This window comes from Protopterus annectens, chromosome 16.part0, assembly GCF_019279795.1.
Source record: "Protopterus annectens isolate FY-2018-M chromosome 16.part0, PAN1.0, whole genome shotgun sequence".
NCBI classification, from domain to species: Eukaryota; Metazoa; Chordata; order Ceratodontiformes; family Protopteridae; genus Protopterus; species Protopterus annectens.
The window spans coordinates 214,800,082-214,820,506 of NC_056750.1; the positions used below are offsets into that span (position 1 = coordinate 214,800,082).

Below are 20,425 nucleotides of genomic sequence, written 5' to 3' on the forward strand. Positions count from 1 at the left end.
GTTTCATCCATAACATTACAGAAAATTTGAAAGACTTATCTGCACAGGAATAGCTTGCAAGGGTATTTTCAGCTCCAAGAAGACACTAAGCTTAGTATAAATATAAACATTAAATGGTCTTAATTTTTGTAACTGACACTTTTCAATTAAAGTATTTATCTTTCAGAAGATATTTTCTTTTTTCTTTCTTATTTTTTAGAATTAAGTCAACACTTTCACAGAAAATTTGAAATGTACCTATTAGCCATTATATAACTTTACAAAACTATAAAAAATGTAGAAAGCACTTGTATATTAAAATACTATGTACTTATTATATATTTATTCATAGATGGATCAGCTAGGTATATAGTTTAACATAACTTATATAATATTCACATCCCAAACATTTATAGAAAAAACTAAAGTGCAATAGCATAAGTATCACTCCATAGTCTGGGATCAACTTCCCAATGTTTGCTACTGACTACTCATGGCTTAACAGAAGCACACCAAAGCAGACGTGAGCTTGGTGAATCAGGTTTTTTTCTTAATGTTAACATTGTATGTAGTTAATTTTGAAAGAGTATGTGGTTTAACGGGTCCACAGCTTAACTTACTGCTCCTTCTCACCACCTGCAGAGCTTAGTACATCCACTAGTAAGAGAAGTGAAGTGAATGGATAAAGATGGTTTAGATATTCAACTCATTAGTAACAACTGATACAATTTTTTCAGGGTTGGATCTCTGCTTCCGTATCTTAATCTTTAAAATACAACATCCAGATGAGATACTAATAGTTAATTAACCAAACTCCAAAGACTTACATTTAAGTAGAACATGTATTCCTGATGAAATAATTTGATAATGATTTGCTTGGACTATTATAATAAATTAGTTTTACAATGGGTACATTTTTATCTTACCTGGGTTCACATATAATTTAGTTACTTGTCCAAATGCTAGCTTGAGGTTATTGTTGCCACAGTGAATATTGTTTTTACAAGAACATTATGCTAAATAAAATTGCATTGTTCTTAATGCAGTCTCATTTTAATTCATAATATATTATTCATTGATTCACTGAACACAAGAAAGTAAACTCCCTATTTTCTGATGAAGATTAAAACAACAAGTAGTTCACCTAACGTTTTCTTGTAATATCATGGTCATTTTTGAGAAAATTGACACAGGGGTGGAATGTACCTGCTTCTATAGATATTTCTTTTCATCACAGGAATCACATATGAGAGACTCTAAGAGAAACAGTATACTCGGTTTAAAAACATCTTGTTTTGTATGATCATATTTATTGTAAATGGCACATCTTCAGTTATAAAACATTTTTTTAACCTCCCTTATTATTAGGATTGCATCACTGCTTTTACATACATTCTGGGATGTGTGACTTTTCAAATATTTAAAAATCTAGAAAGTTCCTAGGCATGATACTGGTACCTGGACATATACAAATCCACTAATGTATGAAACATTTTACATTTGAACATCCTAGGCCTCAGACGGAAATAAATTTCTATAGAGATTATTTCTGAAATAAATCAAAAATCTAAAATATATTTATTCTTTACAATACACTGTTTCATTTCAAAATGTGGTACTAACTCTACTTTCATCTTTAAAATTCACTACCTATATTTCAGCAAAAATCATACAAAAGAAAAAAGTTACAGCAGTGAAGCTAGGACCTTTGTTTTTATCTCAAAGTCATATGCAATTAATTTACAGGGCCTGTATGTAGTTTAAAGGTTCTATGACTTAACTTATGACACATGTCCATTAGCTTAGTAAGAAAAGTCAGTGATGGTGCAGTAAAGTGAGTTTAGGTATTTAACTTTGAAAATAACAATAATTACACCATTTGATTTCTGTTTTTTCATGACTTAAGCTAGGAAGCAAACTCAAGTCATATACTTGCATTGCATTTAATCCATGTGAACTACATTAGCCATGAGTTGTTTGAAGTAATATAATAATAATAATAATAATAATAATAATAGTAATACATATTTTTTTCATAATGATAATTATAGATTAATGCCATTACCTGTTTCTACACACAGTTTTGTTCCTTGCCCAAATGTTCGCCTGTAGCTGTTACTTCCACAGTGATTCCCACCCTTACAAGAAAGTTGCAGTAACTGAAATTACATTTACAGTAGTGCAATCACATATTCATTCATCATACTGCACTAACATAAGGAACAAAAGAAGGCAATCAGTTATGTACCAATTTAAGCAAGTGATACCGTATAACACTGGGAAATATTGTCAATGGGACTGCATGGTACTTGTTTCTATAATTTTTTTCAGTTTGGAAATGATTGGAAATGGTGTATTAGATTATTTTTAGCTACAATAAAATTGTCATAAATAATATGACTCTCCACTTTGTGTAATTATATAATCATATTAATTTTAACTGATACACCTTACATTTAGTGTAGGATAAGTTGTTTTCTTTTGCCTCCACTATTTGGTTTGAGTCTGCACTTTCAAAGGAATATACTGATGTATGCTTTATTAACCCACACATACATTTCCAAGACAATCAAAACTCAGAAAACTCTTAGGAATACAATAATGCACACATTTAATTCATTAGTTAGTTAATTAATTCTTTGTTTACTGAATAGGTGGACTATTTCAGTTACCTGCTTTAGCAAAGACTCAGGCATAAGACAATATATTTTGTTGCATAGTTGCACAAAAACAATATTTTTGGAGTGTTTACAAATGAAAGATTTACAAATTTGCTATTGGATTGCTCTACAAAGTATACAATTTATGAAATTATAACATTTACAATTTACAAACCCTATGGCTCATTTAGGGGTACACATATTCAGCTTGTTTCTGAAATTAAGCAAAAGTAAAAAGTTTCTTAGTTTTGCTCAGCAATGCATTCACTTTCAGACATGGGATGAAGTCTTTTCAGATGACATAGTTTAATGATTATGCTTTTAACAAAAGCATACCAAATAAGTGAACATGGTGAAGCCAGGATATTTGCTTTTATCCTAAAACCACATGTAGTTTTCATGGACTGTTTCAAGTTTCTATAGTTTAACATATGGCTGCTGTTTGGTAACTAACACAGCTTATTTAAAGCTTCACTTGGAATGAAGAGTGATATGTTACTTAATTTTGTAAACAGCAGATACAAAGTTTTTTTTTTTGAGATTTGGATCACTGCTTGCATGTCTTAAACTGTGCTATGCAACATGTTTATTTTACCTTAATAACTGATTAAATATTATGTCTTGAAGTATAAATGTAGGATATTAATGTTAGCCACTGTCTGGTTACAGACTGAAACCCTATATTAAAATGTAGGCAGCATTAAATGAATACAATAAATGTCTGGCATTCTGGAAAAAGTATTTAAAAAAAATGTGTGTGTGTATGTGTGTGGTGTGTGTGTGTGTGTGTGTGTGTGTGTGTGTGTGTGTGTGTGTGTGTGTGTGTGTATGTATATATATATATATATATATATATATATATATATATATATATATATATACATACACACACACACACACACACACACACACACACACACCACACACATACAATGTATATATATATATATATGGGTCTACTTTAGTAGATCGACTTTACACATACCTGAAACCCAATTAACCGAGATGACTCCACTGAATCCTCATTACAACAAAGCCATGAACTGGCAATAATTTGAACAGGGAAACTAACCAGTTGGCCACCAGGGTGAATGTTGCCCTTTTCCCCAGAATAGTGCTATCTCGGAGTTGGTATATTTAGTTAAGGAATGTGGGGGGGCAAAGCCCCCCATTAGCATGGCTTTAATTTTGTTTTAGTGTTTTATGTGTCCTGGTGGCCAAGTGGTTAGTTTCCCTTTCAAATTATTGGCAGTTTGTGGCTTCATTGTAATGAGGATTCGGTGGAGTCATCTTGGTTAATTGGGTTTCGGGTAAGTGTAAATTTGGTCTACTGAAGTAGACCCATATATATATATATATATATATATATATATATATATATATATATATATATATACACACACACACACACACACACACACACACACACACACACACACACACACACACACACACACACACACACACACGTTCCATAAAAGAATGGTTTCTACCTTTTCTTTTATGCTGCATATGAGCCTCACTTCTTGTCAAACTCTCAACTGAAGATAATGGTAGGGACTCATAGACATAAAAGCATATACTAAAGTGCTAATTAGCACAAGTAACAACCATGTACTGCATGTGGATGATTGTAAGATTCTAAGACAATGTCCTTCAAATATTAGTTCTGTATAAGCACACTGTACTCACCTATGCATCCCAGCCACTGTATCTCATTAGCTGTTGATAATCACTTTAGATTGTCAAAATAGTTAACTTGGGTTTAAAATTGATTTTATTGTATGATACCAAGGAACCTATTGTCTTCCATATGTGAAGTGTATTCTGCTAATCATTTTATGTGTTAATGGTAAACTGATTGTAGAGTTTTGCCCAATGATTAATAACTGTTTTCTTGTTTAAAATTTACATAGAAATCATTTGTTTCTACTTCATAGCACTGTAATGTTACAAACACTAATGAAGAACTCTACATCATGAACTGAGTTGAAAAGTTGGTTTATCTTAAATTTTGAGAGGATTGATTTGTAGTGTTTGGAATTTATTTACTTGTTTGACTCTATGATTAATTCATATATTAAAATCTTTCAGACTTTTGTTTCTCAGCAGTTCTAAATGCATGTCTTCTTACACTAGCAGACATTTTCTCTGTAGAGCATGCCGAATGCTAATCTTAAATGGAGTAACCTGTATTGCTGCTCCTGCTCCAAATGTTATCTTTTTAATATAATTATCTCGATGATTAACAACAAAGTGCAAGGTGAAAAGATAATGTCTGTTACAAGCATCACTTGGAATGAAGAGGGATATGGTGGTTATTTCTTACATAATTTAATGTAACATGTTTACTAAGTCAAACCACTGTATTTACTTCCAAATATTGTTTAATAATCTATAAAGCTTACTAATATATCTCAATTCAAAAAGGACTGATCTGATAGTTGTGTGATATTACAGAGATGCTTCAGCTTTGAACTACATTTGAATATGCATCTGCTTTGATATTCCACTTGTCTGTCTCTCTGTCTCACTCTCTGTGTACCAGTCATAGTGATATGATTGGAAAGTATATGTGTAGAAAGGTCTGTCTATCTATCTTTTTGCCTATGTAGCTTTCTGTCATCTCTTGATATTTAACCTGAAAATATGGCATGATAAATTTACCCCCCCAGTATGCTATTTTATTATTTGAATGTGCTTCTAGTAAGTTATCTCTTTAAATCAATATACTTTGCAAAGGTTAAATACTAGAACACTATACTGTATCGAACATTTCATTTGCAGAATTACTTACCAATTTCCACTTGAAGTTGTGTTCCACCTCCAAATGTTAGCTTTACACCAACATTCACACTGTAAGAAGTTGCATAACAAAAACGCACTGCATATTTGTTACATGCATGATATCCCTACTTAACATATCTGTTAGGGCTTATGTAATTTTAAGTGAAAAGAGGCCGCAGTAATTAAATGCTAGTTCACAGGAATTATATTTATTTTTCATTTTACATAAAAACAAAGAAAATAGACCACTACAAGGATCAAACAAGAATCTGGTAATACCATTAATATCAGTTGCATTTAATTCTGAAATAAATAAGGTAATTTCCAAAACTAACTGCAGAATGGTAGTTTATCTGTGCATCTAAAACACTTTGTAGTAAATAAATAAGCTAAACTCCCTGTATCTATTCCTGCATTAGTTAATAATAAAGATTTATCATATAATAATTCTAAATTCAAGAGAATTACTAGTGAAAAACCAACAGATACAGACTAACAGAAAACCAATAGTCAGCCTGTTTCTTACATTTAAAACATTTTTTATTTTACTGTAAGCTATGTTTAGAGCTGTGCTTTTTAAATAGTACACTAAATATTGATGTGTATGCCATCTACTTTGCTTTTGACTGCAATGCGGCTTTTAAAGTTCTATAGATATTACTAGCATTGATATGGTATAAACTCTAAGTTTTGTCTAACAGAGTTGAAAATAATTTTTCAGCAGTCATTCATTGTGCAAAGATGTGTCTTCACCTTATCCCCAAAACACTACTTTATTATTCTTGTCTCTGTGTCACTCCAGCTGGGGAGTTTGGATAATTCCTTCCCGAAAAAGTGAAATTTCAGAGGAATGCTGTGCTTTAGAATTGTGTTAAGTTACATGAAAGTATGTATCCTAACAAAATAATGAATTTTGAGGCATGAAGTCATGAACCTAAATATAAATCTGAGCATGTGCCTTAAAATATTTTCTTGTATTAACCTGACTTTGCAAGTGCTGCAGTTATGAATTTTAGAGCCACATGCATGGCATGCTTTCTTTTAAATATGTTGAAAATGTAATCAGCAAAATAGTTAATTATTTTTTCTGTCTTTGTGTATTAAATTCTACATAAAAGAAGGATTGGTTATAGCTTGGTGTAAGAAGAATGGCCACATAAAACAATATGATATCAAGAGTTATAACACACTTATAGGAAGTTATATTCTTTAAAAAGATGAAGTAAAAGAGATTTTTTATGAGACAAGTATTATTTTTAAAACTCCAATAATAATATTTACATTTAATTTTTTTACTATGACTTCCCACACACTGCATTATCTTCCCTCTTAAATGACATTCAGTCTGGCATCAGGCTTTGGTTTAAACTGCATCTTTATTGAAGTTCTGTTCTTTTTAAAAATGGCATGAATGGATATATGCATGATTTGATCTTGGTGAACAAAACTTTTGACATTTTTTCTACCTTTGGGATTATGCTGCATGGTAGCAGGGCAGCATAGTGGACATAAATAGCACTGAGTATTTAACTGCTTATTAATTTTATTTCTTAATCAATGTTTAGAACCTTGCATTCTAAGCTTGCTTGAAGCTAAATACAAGTATCCACTCACTTTTTGTATAAAGAAACTAAACCTATCGTCATCCGTTGTTAACCTTGAGGTCCTAAGGGCCTGTCCTTTCACTATATTTTCAAAGATATACCCTGGGTTCATACTTTTTCTATGCAAAAGAGTATTTTTATGACATTCCTTCCTATATATACTTGTCTGGAATTTCCCTGCATCATCTCTCAAAATAATTTGCTGAATGTTATAATAATATAATAGTATTTATAGGAATGTTTTATTTTTAGGAATAATTATAAGGGGCAGATGAGACTATGGAGCATGTGTATATATGTAGTTGCTTGAGTAAATGTAATTTAAAGCATTGGACAGGCAAAGGTTAAACACTTGGAAGCTGGATTTAATTGAGTAGGCTTGGTTATAGGTTAATGACTGTATGAACTGGTTTAAAAGAAGGTGTATTAGAGTAAAGAATTTTTTATGAAGGTCTGAAGAAGTGGTGTTTGAGACCATGAAAGCGCTAACCATATTCACTGTTTTTACTAGTTATTTTACTATTAAACCTGCTTTTGGATATTTCAGCAGTGGTCTGACTTTTTGTTGCTGTTGGCTGTTACGCTGCAAGGTGCTATGTGTATAATTTTGCACAAAATGTTGCATATGACCCCTAACAAGGAAATGTGCAGGCACACTAGGTCAAACCACTGTATTCAGTACATGGACTGAATGTGATTGCCTTGTTTTAACAAATAGCATCTAAGGAATAACTGAGAATCCAAGGGCTATGACTAAAGCTGCTTGAACTTCAGGGCATTAGATAACAATTTGAGAGAGAAAGAAAACGTTATCCTATATTCCTGAAGCATCACTTTATTCTGGATAATCACAGTTGACAAAAGTTATCACATACTGATATTACTGATTTATTCGGGTTTATATCACATACATGTTTTGGTTCTTTTTGCTGAATTATAAAAGTCATCATGTTAGTTTGTCAAAGTCTCCATTTTGGGAATGCCACTAAAATTTTCTTTCTTTTCATCTACCTTTATTAACATATTGAACAGTGACATGGGTACACACACAGTTATGCAAAAGTAAACAAAACATTACATAGATTTTTCTTTTTCGTGCATAATAGATACAGGTAGGAGATCCTACAGTACCTATCAAAATTATCCCTACTAGTATAAACATCATCTCAGGTCGCCTCTGAAAAGAGGCCACTAGTCTAGTGAGACTAACATGGTCAACAAAGGATAAACAAATAAAATACATAGTTCATTTATTAACCATTATTATTAAGTTTAATCAACCTCCCCTGAAATGTCATTCCATCTCTTGAAGATTATTCTATACACATTGTTCTCACATATTCAATTTATTTCTATGTATTTCCTATAATCTGGAATACAGTTTATATTCAGTACTGTTAATTATGAGCACTACTGTGTAATCTGCCTAACAAATTAAAGAATGTTAAATCAAGGAAAGGAACACAGTTTTATAAAATACTTCCCTTTTCCTCAATACTGCAATGACCTAACAAAACCAGTTGGGCAATAATAACCACTTTAAGGTGTAATAGCAAAACTAAAAAAAAAAAATGGATAAAACCAGTGTTTATTAAAAAACTTAAATGCTTTTATCTCACCATACAAGAATAAGACTTTCTCATAAAAGTTTCAGCCTTTTGGGGTGTATTTTATAGTTCTCAATATTACAATGCCAAAAAAAAAAAGATCTACAGAAACTATACCTTGTGATAATTATTTAATGTAAGCCATCTGCTAAGCCACTGGTTTAATTTTAGCAAATTAAAAAAATAAATAAATAAATAAATGTTGGCCTATTTCTTTTTAGAAATTATTGCTATTATTTTCAATTCCTATGCTAACAAATGCATTTTAATTTCCTCAGTACTGCAATGACCTAAGAAAAACCAATGGGCAATAACAACCACTTTAAGGTGTAATACCAAAACTGAAAAAAAAATGGATAAAAACAATGTTTAATAACAAGTTAAGTGCTTTAATCTCAAAATACATGAATAAGACTTTGTTTCAACCTTTTGGGGGTATATTTTGTAGTTCTCAATATTACAATGCATAAAAAAACTACAAAAACTATGCCTTCTGGTACTTATTTAATATAAGCCATCTGCTAAGGCACTGGCTTAATTTTAGCAAATTAAAAATAAAAAGAAAAATAAATGTTGGCCTATTTCTTTTTTAGAAATGATTGCCATTATTTTCAATTCCTATGTTAACAAATGCATTTTAATTTCCTTAGTACTGAAATGACCTAACAAATCCAAATGGGCAATAACAACCACTTTAAGGGGTAATACCAAAACTGAAAAAAAATGGCTAAAACCAATGTTAATAAAATGTTAAGTGCTTTCATCTGAAAATATAATAACAAGACTTTTTCATGAAAGTTTCAGCCTTTTGGGGGTGTATTTTTATAATTTTCAATATTAGAAGCAAAAAACTACTAAAATGTGTCTTATGGTACTGATTTAATATAAACCAATATAATACACTAGTGTAATTTTAGCAAATTAAAAAAAAAGAAAAAACAAAAAAGAAATGTTGGCCTATTTCTTTTTATAAATTTTTGCCATTATTTCCAATTTCTATTAATACATACATTTGAATGCATATCAAGTTCATGGCTGCTCCATAAAAATAAGGAAGAATATTGATAAACCATCTATTCTAACATTCTATAATGAATTAAAATTCTGGGAATTACTTACTGAATTCTACAAGAAGGTTGGTCCCAGCTCCAAAGATAAGCTTATCCATTGCCCCTCCATAACTACCACAGCAATAAAATGCTGATCAAAAACTTTCATATAAGTCAGTATTTTGATATGTTGCAGTTTACCTCAGCACTCTGTACCATGGAGGCATATGTTATACAGTTAGATATCATGGAGACAAATATGTTACATAGTTAGACTAGATCCATGTTAAAATGTCAACTAGCCAAAATGTTGACATGCATAACATAGATCCAACAACATCAAAAATACTCTGCTGGTGTGTGTGTGTGTGTGTGTGTGTGTGTGTGTGTGTGTGTGTGTGTGTGTGTGTGTGTGTGTGTGTGAGAGAGAGAGCAATGATTCTCTGCTTCATGTTGATGGGGCAGTGGAGTTGTATGTATATGTTTGGGGGCATTTTCACAGCAGAAAGTACTTGCAGTTTAATTTTTCTCTCGTGTGTTTTGGGTATAATGCTTTTGGTATTTTGGTTCCCTGTTCTAATATTTGTGGTAATACTACTACTACTGCTACTAATAATAATAATGTTACTGAGGAGAAAAAAGTGATTTGTAAATATATAAACCGATGACCTAAAACTAAGGCTTCATAGTTATTTGTCTAAAATGAAACATTGAATGAAAACTGTGTTCTAAAATTCGTATATAATAGAACACAGTTGTTAAAACGTTATTCTACTAATAGTGATTTCTAAAGGAAAGAAACACTCACTATTTATCAACTATTTTGATTTTGTTTACTTAATTTGCTTTTTGGTTACTTGGACACTTCAAATTTTTTGTCATATCACAGATCACTAAACTGTTTTCAGGATACCCATATTTCACTGACTTAAAAAAAGCACTTAAAACAATAACACCACAAGTTTTTTTATAGCTAGATCACAGAACTTCAGAGACCGTGATGAATTTGTGCATCTTCAAAGTTGCAGTGTTTAAGCAGAGACTGTGAGGGGGTTTAATTACCCCAAGAGAGGTATAGATGATCTTACTCCTTCCCTCACACATAGAGGTGCTACTTTATTAATGTCTAATAGCAAATCTTCAATTTTAGCAAAATGTGAATTCAGTGAGATGTTTTTGGTGACCTTTTTTGTGACAAGTGAATTGTTGAACTAATATAACCCCCGTATTTTCTACCTCTCCTTTTAAAGGACATAGGTTACTTACAAACCAATACAATGGCTCCTGTTCAGGTGGTCAAGGTGAAATTCCTTAAGTGTCAATTGCCTGAAGCAGAAGATGCTGAAGAACACAATGTTGTTTGATGTTTTTATAGGAAATCATTGCTTGTGTGATTTGTAAGTCTGTGTGGGCAATGATTTCCTTATTTTGGGAGATTTCCCCATTTTTTTGAGTTGGTATAGCCTTAGAGTTGGTATATAATAGTTCAGATGAGTGCCTTCTGCAAGAAAAGTAATTTTTTTTACTCTTCTTTGTTTTGGGCATTATTTTTCAGCATTTGTTATGCTTGTGGGTGTGCAATACTTTATTTCATCATTTTTCTCTGAATTAAAAAAAGAAGCACTTACTTAATTCTACTTGAAGTCTTGTTCCGGCTCCAAAAGCTAGTTTACTCATAGCATTACTACCACAGCATGAAACGTCTTAACAAAAACTTACTCAGAGTAGTATGTCACAATTACCTCTTCACAGCATGGAATAGTTTTTTGATCCAGATGAATGTGCTGCTATTAAGTTAAAAACATCATAAAACAATTTTATTACTTTGTTCTCTGTTCCAAATTATAAATAGTAGTTCATTAAAAAATATTTTTCAGTACCATCAAAAAAAAATAGAATCATTTAATCCAAACCCTATGGCATCAGTAGCAGAAAAGCTACCCCTGTGCTAATGCACATGTGTAAATATGCATAAGCCCCATATATCATGTATTCATGGATGAATAATATTAGACTAATGAGGAGTCCAGTGGTGATTATTTTGAAGATATTAATGCGCTGCAGATTAAAAGAAATCATAACCCTACTGATATAATTTCATTCTCCTCAGTTAATCAAGAAACAACAACCTCATGCATTATAAGGAACACACCATTAAATAGTCTGTGCTACATTTGGGAAAGTAGGTACCTAAATGTACAGAAGAACAACTTATACTAGACCTTGCAGAACAAATTTTAAGGTTGTTAAAGAAAAAATAAGGAAAATGAAAAAGTATGTGAATTATCAAGATGTTAGCTGACTTCCAAATATCTGAAATATAAGCATACAAAGTCATTGTTTTTTTTTCTCAGAATCATGCAAAAGAAAGTTTTTATATTGCTGGAATTATGAAATATACTTCAGTCTAAGTACAAGGTATAATTTAAAGTTTTTAAAAAATGAATAATATGAGCATATTATATTCTCTTTCTCATTACCATATTAGGACTGACTTCATTTTATGTAATACTTTAGTTTTACTGATATATTCACAAATTTTACAAGGTCTGAGTTATTGAAATTCAGATTAAGGTTAGTGCAATCTCTTTTAGTTCCTTTGAATTTTTAATGTACTGTATATGCTACTAATACATCAGCTATTGTAGAAAGAATATTGTATATTTAATTATATTTACATAGCTCTTATTTTAATGTTTACCCCTTTTATATTATAAACTGACAGGATGCTATATCTGAATACTATTGCTGTTTTGTGTGACAAAAATATAAAATAGTGATCTAAAACTATAAGTCATCCATTTTCTTGCACTGCTTTCTAATGAATAACAGAAAGTAAAAACTTCAGAAATTTTCAATAGTGATTTATAGTAATATTTTACAAATAAATGTTAAGTATACTTTTTTGTGGAATGGTATAATTAGAAAACCAAGGTTGACACATTTTAATGAATCTGGATGTCTTCCTGGAATACAGGGGAGCAAAACATGCTGATCGTTAACTCAGCGATTTTCTCTATGGGCTTAGGAAAATGTGGATAAGGTTTCACAGAAACATGAATTACTTCCCCAAAGTAAAACTAACAAGAGCATAATGCAAGTGTTAAATATATATGTGTATATATATATATATATATATATATATATATATATATATATATATATATATATATATATTAATTAAGATGTTTATTAAGTTAAATGTGTTTCAGGTTCAGCTAGTGAGCACAAGGATTGTAAGTCATGTGTTTACATTTTATCGGATTCAGCTTAATGGCTAGTACAATTATATCACCTACAATTGACAACTCTATCAATTAAATTTTGTTTAACTTGAAAATACATTTAAATAACAGTCAGACTACATGACAAATGCTCAGATGTTTCAAATATTATTGCTTATTCCTGGGATATGCAGAATTTTCATTCTGCACTGTATTATAATTCACCTAGAGACACCAGTGTTATGCAGGCATACACATTTTTTTTTTACTGTCATTGCATCATGGCCATGAACCTCACAGATGCATACAGGTGAAGAATGGAAATTGCTGCAATAGTTGTACAGCCTCTTCTTTGATGTTTTATATTACAGGAAATGCTGCTGATTATTAACATTTAATGAATCTAAACTTGCTATTGACAATTAAGCAAAACTGTATTGGAATATATATAAAAGATAAATCAAAACTCTCCCTTAATATTTAAATAGCTAGAAAGAAAAATTAATCAAAACCGTGTCAGAATTATTTAACAGAGCACTGCCATTAAAACATACTTACTACTATTAGTTTTTCAAATTAAAGAAATGCTATTTATCAACTGCTTGAGTTTTTCACTTGATTTGTTAGTGAATGTATTTATTAGTTATATTGTACATCATATTTCTGATTCCTGTGAAATTGTTAAATTCTTTTTTCCTTAAATTACAGCAACGTGTTTTCAGGAAATCATCATTTCACTCAGTCAGAAAATGTCACTTAAAACGGTAATGCTTTTAGGTTCAGAGAAGAGAGATTCCATGTTCTTTTTGACTGTTAACTAAAAAGAAAAAAATGCTGCATCATCACAAATGGAATATAACTTACTGAAGTAGAAGTGTGGGGGGGGGTGGCAGAGTACAGAGCTCCAAATAGGATGTATGGGGGAACTTGCCTCCTGGGCAAAAAGATGTCTAAAAGTCTGAAACACATTTTCAGATTTAGCAAATTGAGAATATTTTGAAGAAGTTTTTATGTTCTGTATCTGGGATACAAGTTATTTGGTGGGACAGTAGGAACCCCATGTTTTTTACCACTCATTAAAGACAACAAAAGCTTTTTATAAGCAAATGGAATTAGTTATTTTTAAGCTATGATTGGAAATTAGAGCAAATAAAAAGCAACTTACTTAATTCAACCAGAAGTTTTGTTCCTGCTCCAAATATAAGCTTATCTGTTGAGTAACTACCACAGCATGAAGCAGCATAACAAAAACAGTCATGGAAGACACAAATATCATACATACAGCAAATATTCCCTTAATTTTTTTTTTTTTTTTTTTTGCAGGGGGCATAGCCACTTGCTTATTTCCATGTGGCAGACTTCTCCCCATGTTGCCCTTACCTAAGTATACTAACCCCATGATCTCACAACAGCAGAGAAAAGAGAAAAAACACAGTGAATCACTGCTGATGGAGACGCACAAACATGTGGTTGGGTATTAACAAGGTATAAATGGTCCACTAGGCTAATTTGCTTTCTAATTCCTATTAACCTAACACTCATACCTGCATTAAATCTCTATAGCCTACTACACTTGTCTGTCAAATGTGATTAGATCAAATGTCTTTTAGACTAAATGTTTGATATTAAATTTTTAGATATTTTGACTTTTACAGAAGCACAATTACCATTAATCATAACTGAAATCAATGAAAAAGTAATCTCAAATGTAAACCAATAGCTTACATTTGTGATTACAAAAATAAAAAGAAAGAAATGTATGGTGTTTTTACACACACACACACACACACACACACACACACACACACACACACGCGCGCGCGCGTGTGATTTTGGGAGTTAAGATAAAACAGGAGAACACACAGAAAACTGCAAAGTCTTGGAGAGAACATTAAAAACTCTATACATACAGAAACCAGAAGAACTGAACCAGCACACAATATGAGATTATTCATTTATTCATCTCCTACACAGTAGTTACTACTTTTCTAAATTGTAGAGCACAAAATGTGCATGTACTTGAAATACTTAATCATACACATCTACTCTTAAAATTTTATGGGATTTCCTCCAGCAAAAATGTGTTTGAAGAATTTGCTTTTCACTAAACCCTATTTTCATCATGTTAAAGACACATCTGAATTTGATATGTACACAGTTAATAGTTAAAGTTGTGATTTGTTGGTTTAACTAAAGTATCCAAATTATTTCCCTATCTGAGGTCATGGTTTGCCACTGGAAAAGCTCATATTGCTCACTGCATTTGAAAGGTGATCAGCTCCCCCAGTTGGAGTTGTTTAAGCATGGAAGGTTTTTTTTATAGATCCATGGGACACAAATATACCAGCTAAGGAATGACCAAGACAGTGGTATATCCTTAAGCCTACCTCCTTCCAAAACTGTCACTGGAAGATGTGCCTTCTGTAGAACTGGACCAACATTAGGGGATAAACTTCCACTAGAAATAAAAATCCTAGACTCAGTACAAAGATTCAGGCCTTCACTTTCAGAATGCATCGACAATGACACTACTTGTACATGCTTTAAGGACCATGGATGAATAAGGCACCTGTACAATCCAATATGATTACAGTTTTATATTTTCTTAAACCCCCTCACTGAGGTTCTGGTAATTTCAAAGAAAGTATTCACTCCATTAAGCATATATAGTTAAGTTGGGCTCCTGGCATTTATTGATAGTGAATTAATACTGTATCTACCAGATTTATTAAGATTTGTGCATGCCAGTTGACATAAATTCTTGACATGAATTATATTAACACCACTCTTTTATTCCTTTCAATGCAATGAATATTAGACACTTACCAAATTCTACGTGCAGTTTTGTTCCACCTCCAAATGTGAGCTTATTTAATCCTGCACCATCATTGGCACAGTGTTAAACTCCCCAACAAAAATGTATGTTCATAGTTGTACTTAGAAATGCATAGCTTCTGTTAAAATTTTAAGGATTTTTCAGAAGAAAAATCAAGTTAAATATCATTGATTTATTAATTTATTAAATGCATTTGAAGATAGTAGCTATAAAAACAGTGTATTTCTAATGATTCAGGTCATCTGATATTCACATTAATAAACTATTTATTTAAAACATGTTATTCTGCTTTGTTAAATGCTTTGGTATCATCTTTTTCAAATATTCAAATATATGTATAATAACCATAGAGTGAAGTTTACAAACCCCACATCTGTCTGCTGCACAGAATGTTACCTACTGACATTTTGCACTGATATTTACTCATGTTCTATGAAGGCATCTTATCTTGTTGTTCATATTTTTCTTTTTCACGTAAAATAATTAACTTTATATATATTTCTTTTGACATCCATAGCTCCTTATGTTATCACAACATAGTTTGGAATACAGTTCCTTAACTGACTTATCATATCATAAATGGCATCATGACACAATGCAGGGTGTGAGAAGCAAAACTGTACTATAACTGCTTATATAGACAGTCAACTAATATTTGATCTTCATAATGGCCATATTATATCTAAAAAAAATAAACTTGGCATATTAGACAAAGCAAACTCATTCTTATCAGATTACACATGTGATGTGACATGACACTAGGCCACTATTCCTTCTTTCACTTCTATATTCATCAACTATACTTAATCATTTGCAAAAAAATGTTTTTGAATATTTACTCAAGCAAACATACAACAAAATAGCTATATACACTACAAGTCTTTCAAACTGTATACATCACTGTACGGCTATTTAGAAAGTAGAATGACTAGATCCACAAAATCATCATACACTCACTGAATGTAAACACAGTATAGCTTATCATTCATATAAATACTCAGCTCTTCAGGGATTTGTCCAAACCTAACAGCAAGACTATGGCATTCTCCATCAACACATATTACATCTGAGCCAGATTTCACAATCTGTTAACAAAAAATAAAACACTACTTAATAACCAATAAAAAAGTTTATGTCCACAACAAGACACATTTATAAAGATTCAACACAAATCAACAATTTCTTACATTTTCTTCTTCTTCACTTAAAATAAACATCAGGAAAAAAATCTTCCCTACAGAAGTTACACTTCCATTCTACCACTTATAAGAACATGAAACCAACAAAAATGGTCGTATATACAACTTGTACAAATCCGGTCCCAATTATCTTAATAAATATCTTCATTCCTGTCTCCCTTATATTCTCAACTAAGATTTCCATACTTCAACTAACCTCACTGCTTAAAATGAATTAATGGTAAAATTTGAAAATTCTTTTTTTATTACTTGAATATTAATCTGTACTATTTCCTATAACACTTCTTTGAAAACATCCATTCCTTTAAATTGGTTTGAAATGATATGTATGTATATATATATATATATATATATATATATATATATATATATATATATATATATAGGTCAATTTCATATGACTGAAAACTCAAAATACTGAATTTCATTTGACTGAGACCACAATACCTAATTTTCAAAATACTGAAAACTCGTTTGACTGATTCTCATTATACTATTGTTATTCTGACAGTCGGCATATTCATTTACAGTAATTTTTTATCACAAGCAAGTCACTGGGGAAGGGAAACACAAATCACGTCTATGGCTTAAAATTTGGTATTTTGAAATTCTGCATTGTAAGCTTTCAATATAATGAGACTCAGTCAAATGAGTTTTCAGTATTTTGAGTTTTCAGTCATGTGAAGTGTAAAGTAGACCCATATATCTGTCTGTCTATCTATCTATCTATCTATCTATCTATCTATCTATCTATCTATCTATCTATCTATCTATCTATCGTATATAGATAACATATCAGATACATTTCAGTGGATATGTTAACCATTGTTTTCTCACTTTAAATTAGTATTTTATAGCTTTCAACATATTTTTGTGCACTGTTTAGCAACATCACTTGAAAGGTCTTATAGGAGACAAAAACATACAGGCAGTATCCAGGCAGAATGTACTTCCCTTGAATGGTCATTTTTAATCATTATAAAGAAATATAAGATGCAATGTTTTATATTCATATTAATAGTGACACACTTAAGTGGCTTGCATACTGTTTTACGGCTGAAGCCTTAACCGATGCAGATTAAAATTCTCACTGATTGCACTGTGACAAGCTCATTTTAAGATACTATAGGCCTAATTCTGAAAGGCTTGCTCTCAGTATAAGTGACCACTTACACGGAGAGTGGTCTGAGAGCAGGTGTTTTGGAATCTGGCCCTGGTGTAATAAGCCTGTTTATAGAGAGGACTTACACTGAAGTAAGTCATTTGCACTGAGAGCAAATGTTTTGGAATCTGGCCCACTGAGTGCTAGTTATATGGGTAATTGTGTAACTATATATAACTACTCATATTTATGTAAGTATCTCAAAAATGATGGATCCAAATGGATGTTTTTTATTTGTCTGAAATCTGGCTACAAAATGTGCTGCCAGTGGTAACTGTCTAGTTTGCACTGTTCCCAAATTATGTAAAGCTGTTTATAAAAATGTAAGGACAATTTAAGCTTGGAATCTTTTGCATTTAGTATTAAGTATTATGGAAAAATACTCTGATTATTGCATAGTAGAGTTTTGCTGAAAATATTTGCTGATTGTAGTTTTTAATAGTATTTATTGTTCACAAAGTATTTACCATTGTTTTAATTCTGTTTTAACCTGATTTTTCAGAAAAGGTTCATGAATCAGCAGATTTATTGGGGTAGTTGTGGTATCAATGTCCACAACAGAACAGGTGGGGCTGAATTTGTTGGTAGATGGTTGCACTAAATATATAGGAAAAAGGCAATTAATTGGCTGCTTCTTCTATGGAATAACAACATCTGACAGTAATTTATTCTAATTTATTCTAACTCTGACCTATGGGTGTTAATGCTGGGAATATGTTAAGCTACATGACAGCTTCAGCCATAAGCTTATAATTTTTTTCAACTGGAAAATAATAATTCAGCATTGTTCTTGGATATAAGCTAAATAAAGTACTTAAGTGTCTGAAAATCAGACTGAAATAATGGAATTTCTGACTTAATATCAGTGATGCTTGTTGCTACAATATTTTTTCTAATAGGGTTTCTTAATATAGTTGCCAGTTTATCTCCCCTGTCAAAATGACGTACATCAAACAAATGGGAGAATTTTGCTGAACATAATTTTTATAGGTATTTTTGTATATATTTCTACGCTAGGCTTCAAGCAACATAATAGTGAAACATATGCAAAAAATGTAAAATCCTGAAACGTGTAAAAGAAAGTTACCATGGCAATATTAAGCAAAATCCTTACACAAAGAAATACATTTCTAGTCAGTATTTAGATAGCTGAATGCTTAATTTTTAATACATTTAATAAAGAAAATTTAATAAAATACTTCATTTCACTATACAGTAGCAGAAAGTATAAGAAAGATTAAGTAGTTATTATATTGTACATCAGTTACATATCACAACCACCTACATATAATTTCTGAATAACAGCACATTTGCTGCTTTCATTACATCAGTAACTCTTATTATGTCAAATGCTTTGCTCGCCAATCTATTGATTATAAATAGTTTGTTATACATAAAACTATCCCTGAAGACAAACTGGATACCAGTGGTCTTTCAAAAATACTTTATATTGATATAAATTTTGTAGTGAAACATAAAAGAAGACTTACTTAATTCTACCATCAGTTTTGTTCCGGCTCCAAAGATAAGCTTACTTCCAACACCTCCATAACTACCACAGAGGTACACCCCTTAACAAAAACCTCCCCTCGTTCAGTGATTTGCTTTGTTTCTGAAGTGTGTATATGATTATTTGTTGGTTATGTATTTCAGATGTACACTAATACTGAGAATTATTTCCATGTACTTTTCACTGAAAAAAATGTATGAAGAAGTTGCTACATCTTTGGGCTACATTTCTGATTGCTCATCACTGCTGGTCAGTTTTCTTAAGATAGATAGCATTTCCCTGAACAGGTGATCTCAATTACTTCTTTGTTAGTATCAGTCTTAACACTACTGACCAAAAGTGTGCCCAAGAAGTGAAAAACATATGATGCCTGTTAACTTGCTGGTAAAGGTACTCTCAAAAGGTAATGAATGAGGATCTTACATATGGAATTCTGTAGTCTCATGGGAAAAAATGAACAGTATTTACCCCTAATTAATATACCTGCAGTGTCTAGTCATAACAAAACAACAGTGATAGACTTGAGGGGCTCTTCCTTTTGCAGTCTGGAAGCCTACCTCAAGAAAGCATTAGGAAGCAGCCAGTTTAAATGGATTTTACATATATGTGTTCTAACTCTAACTGAAAACTCATTAAGTCTAACATAAATTAATCAACTTAAAAAAATTGAAAAAAAAAATATATATATATATATAAACAGCATTCCCTGCTACTAATATATACATACTCTGAGATTGTTCAACAACAGGAAATGGGCAAATTCCCAATCTCCCAAGTATTGTGACCTTCCACTAAGTAAAGCCAGCAT

The 20,425-nt window shown here is 31.4% G+C and overlaps 1 gene segment (V, D, J or C); it reads right to left on the bottom strand.

Annotated features, from left to right (window-relative positions):
• Positions 1 to 19,662, bottom strand: part of LOC122790941 — a 62,208-nt gene extending 42,546 nt beyond the window's left edge. The window contains 1 exon segment of the C gene segment in view: positions 19,598 to 19,662. Within this exon segment, the coding sequence occupies positions 19,598 to 19,610 (13 nt within the window).
• Between the last annotated feature and the right edge of the window lie 763 nt (positions 19,663 to 20,425).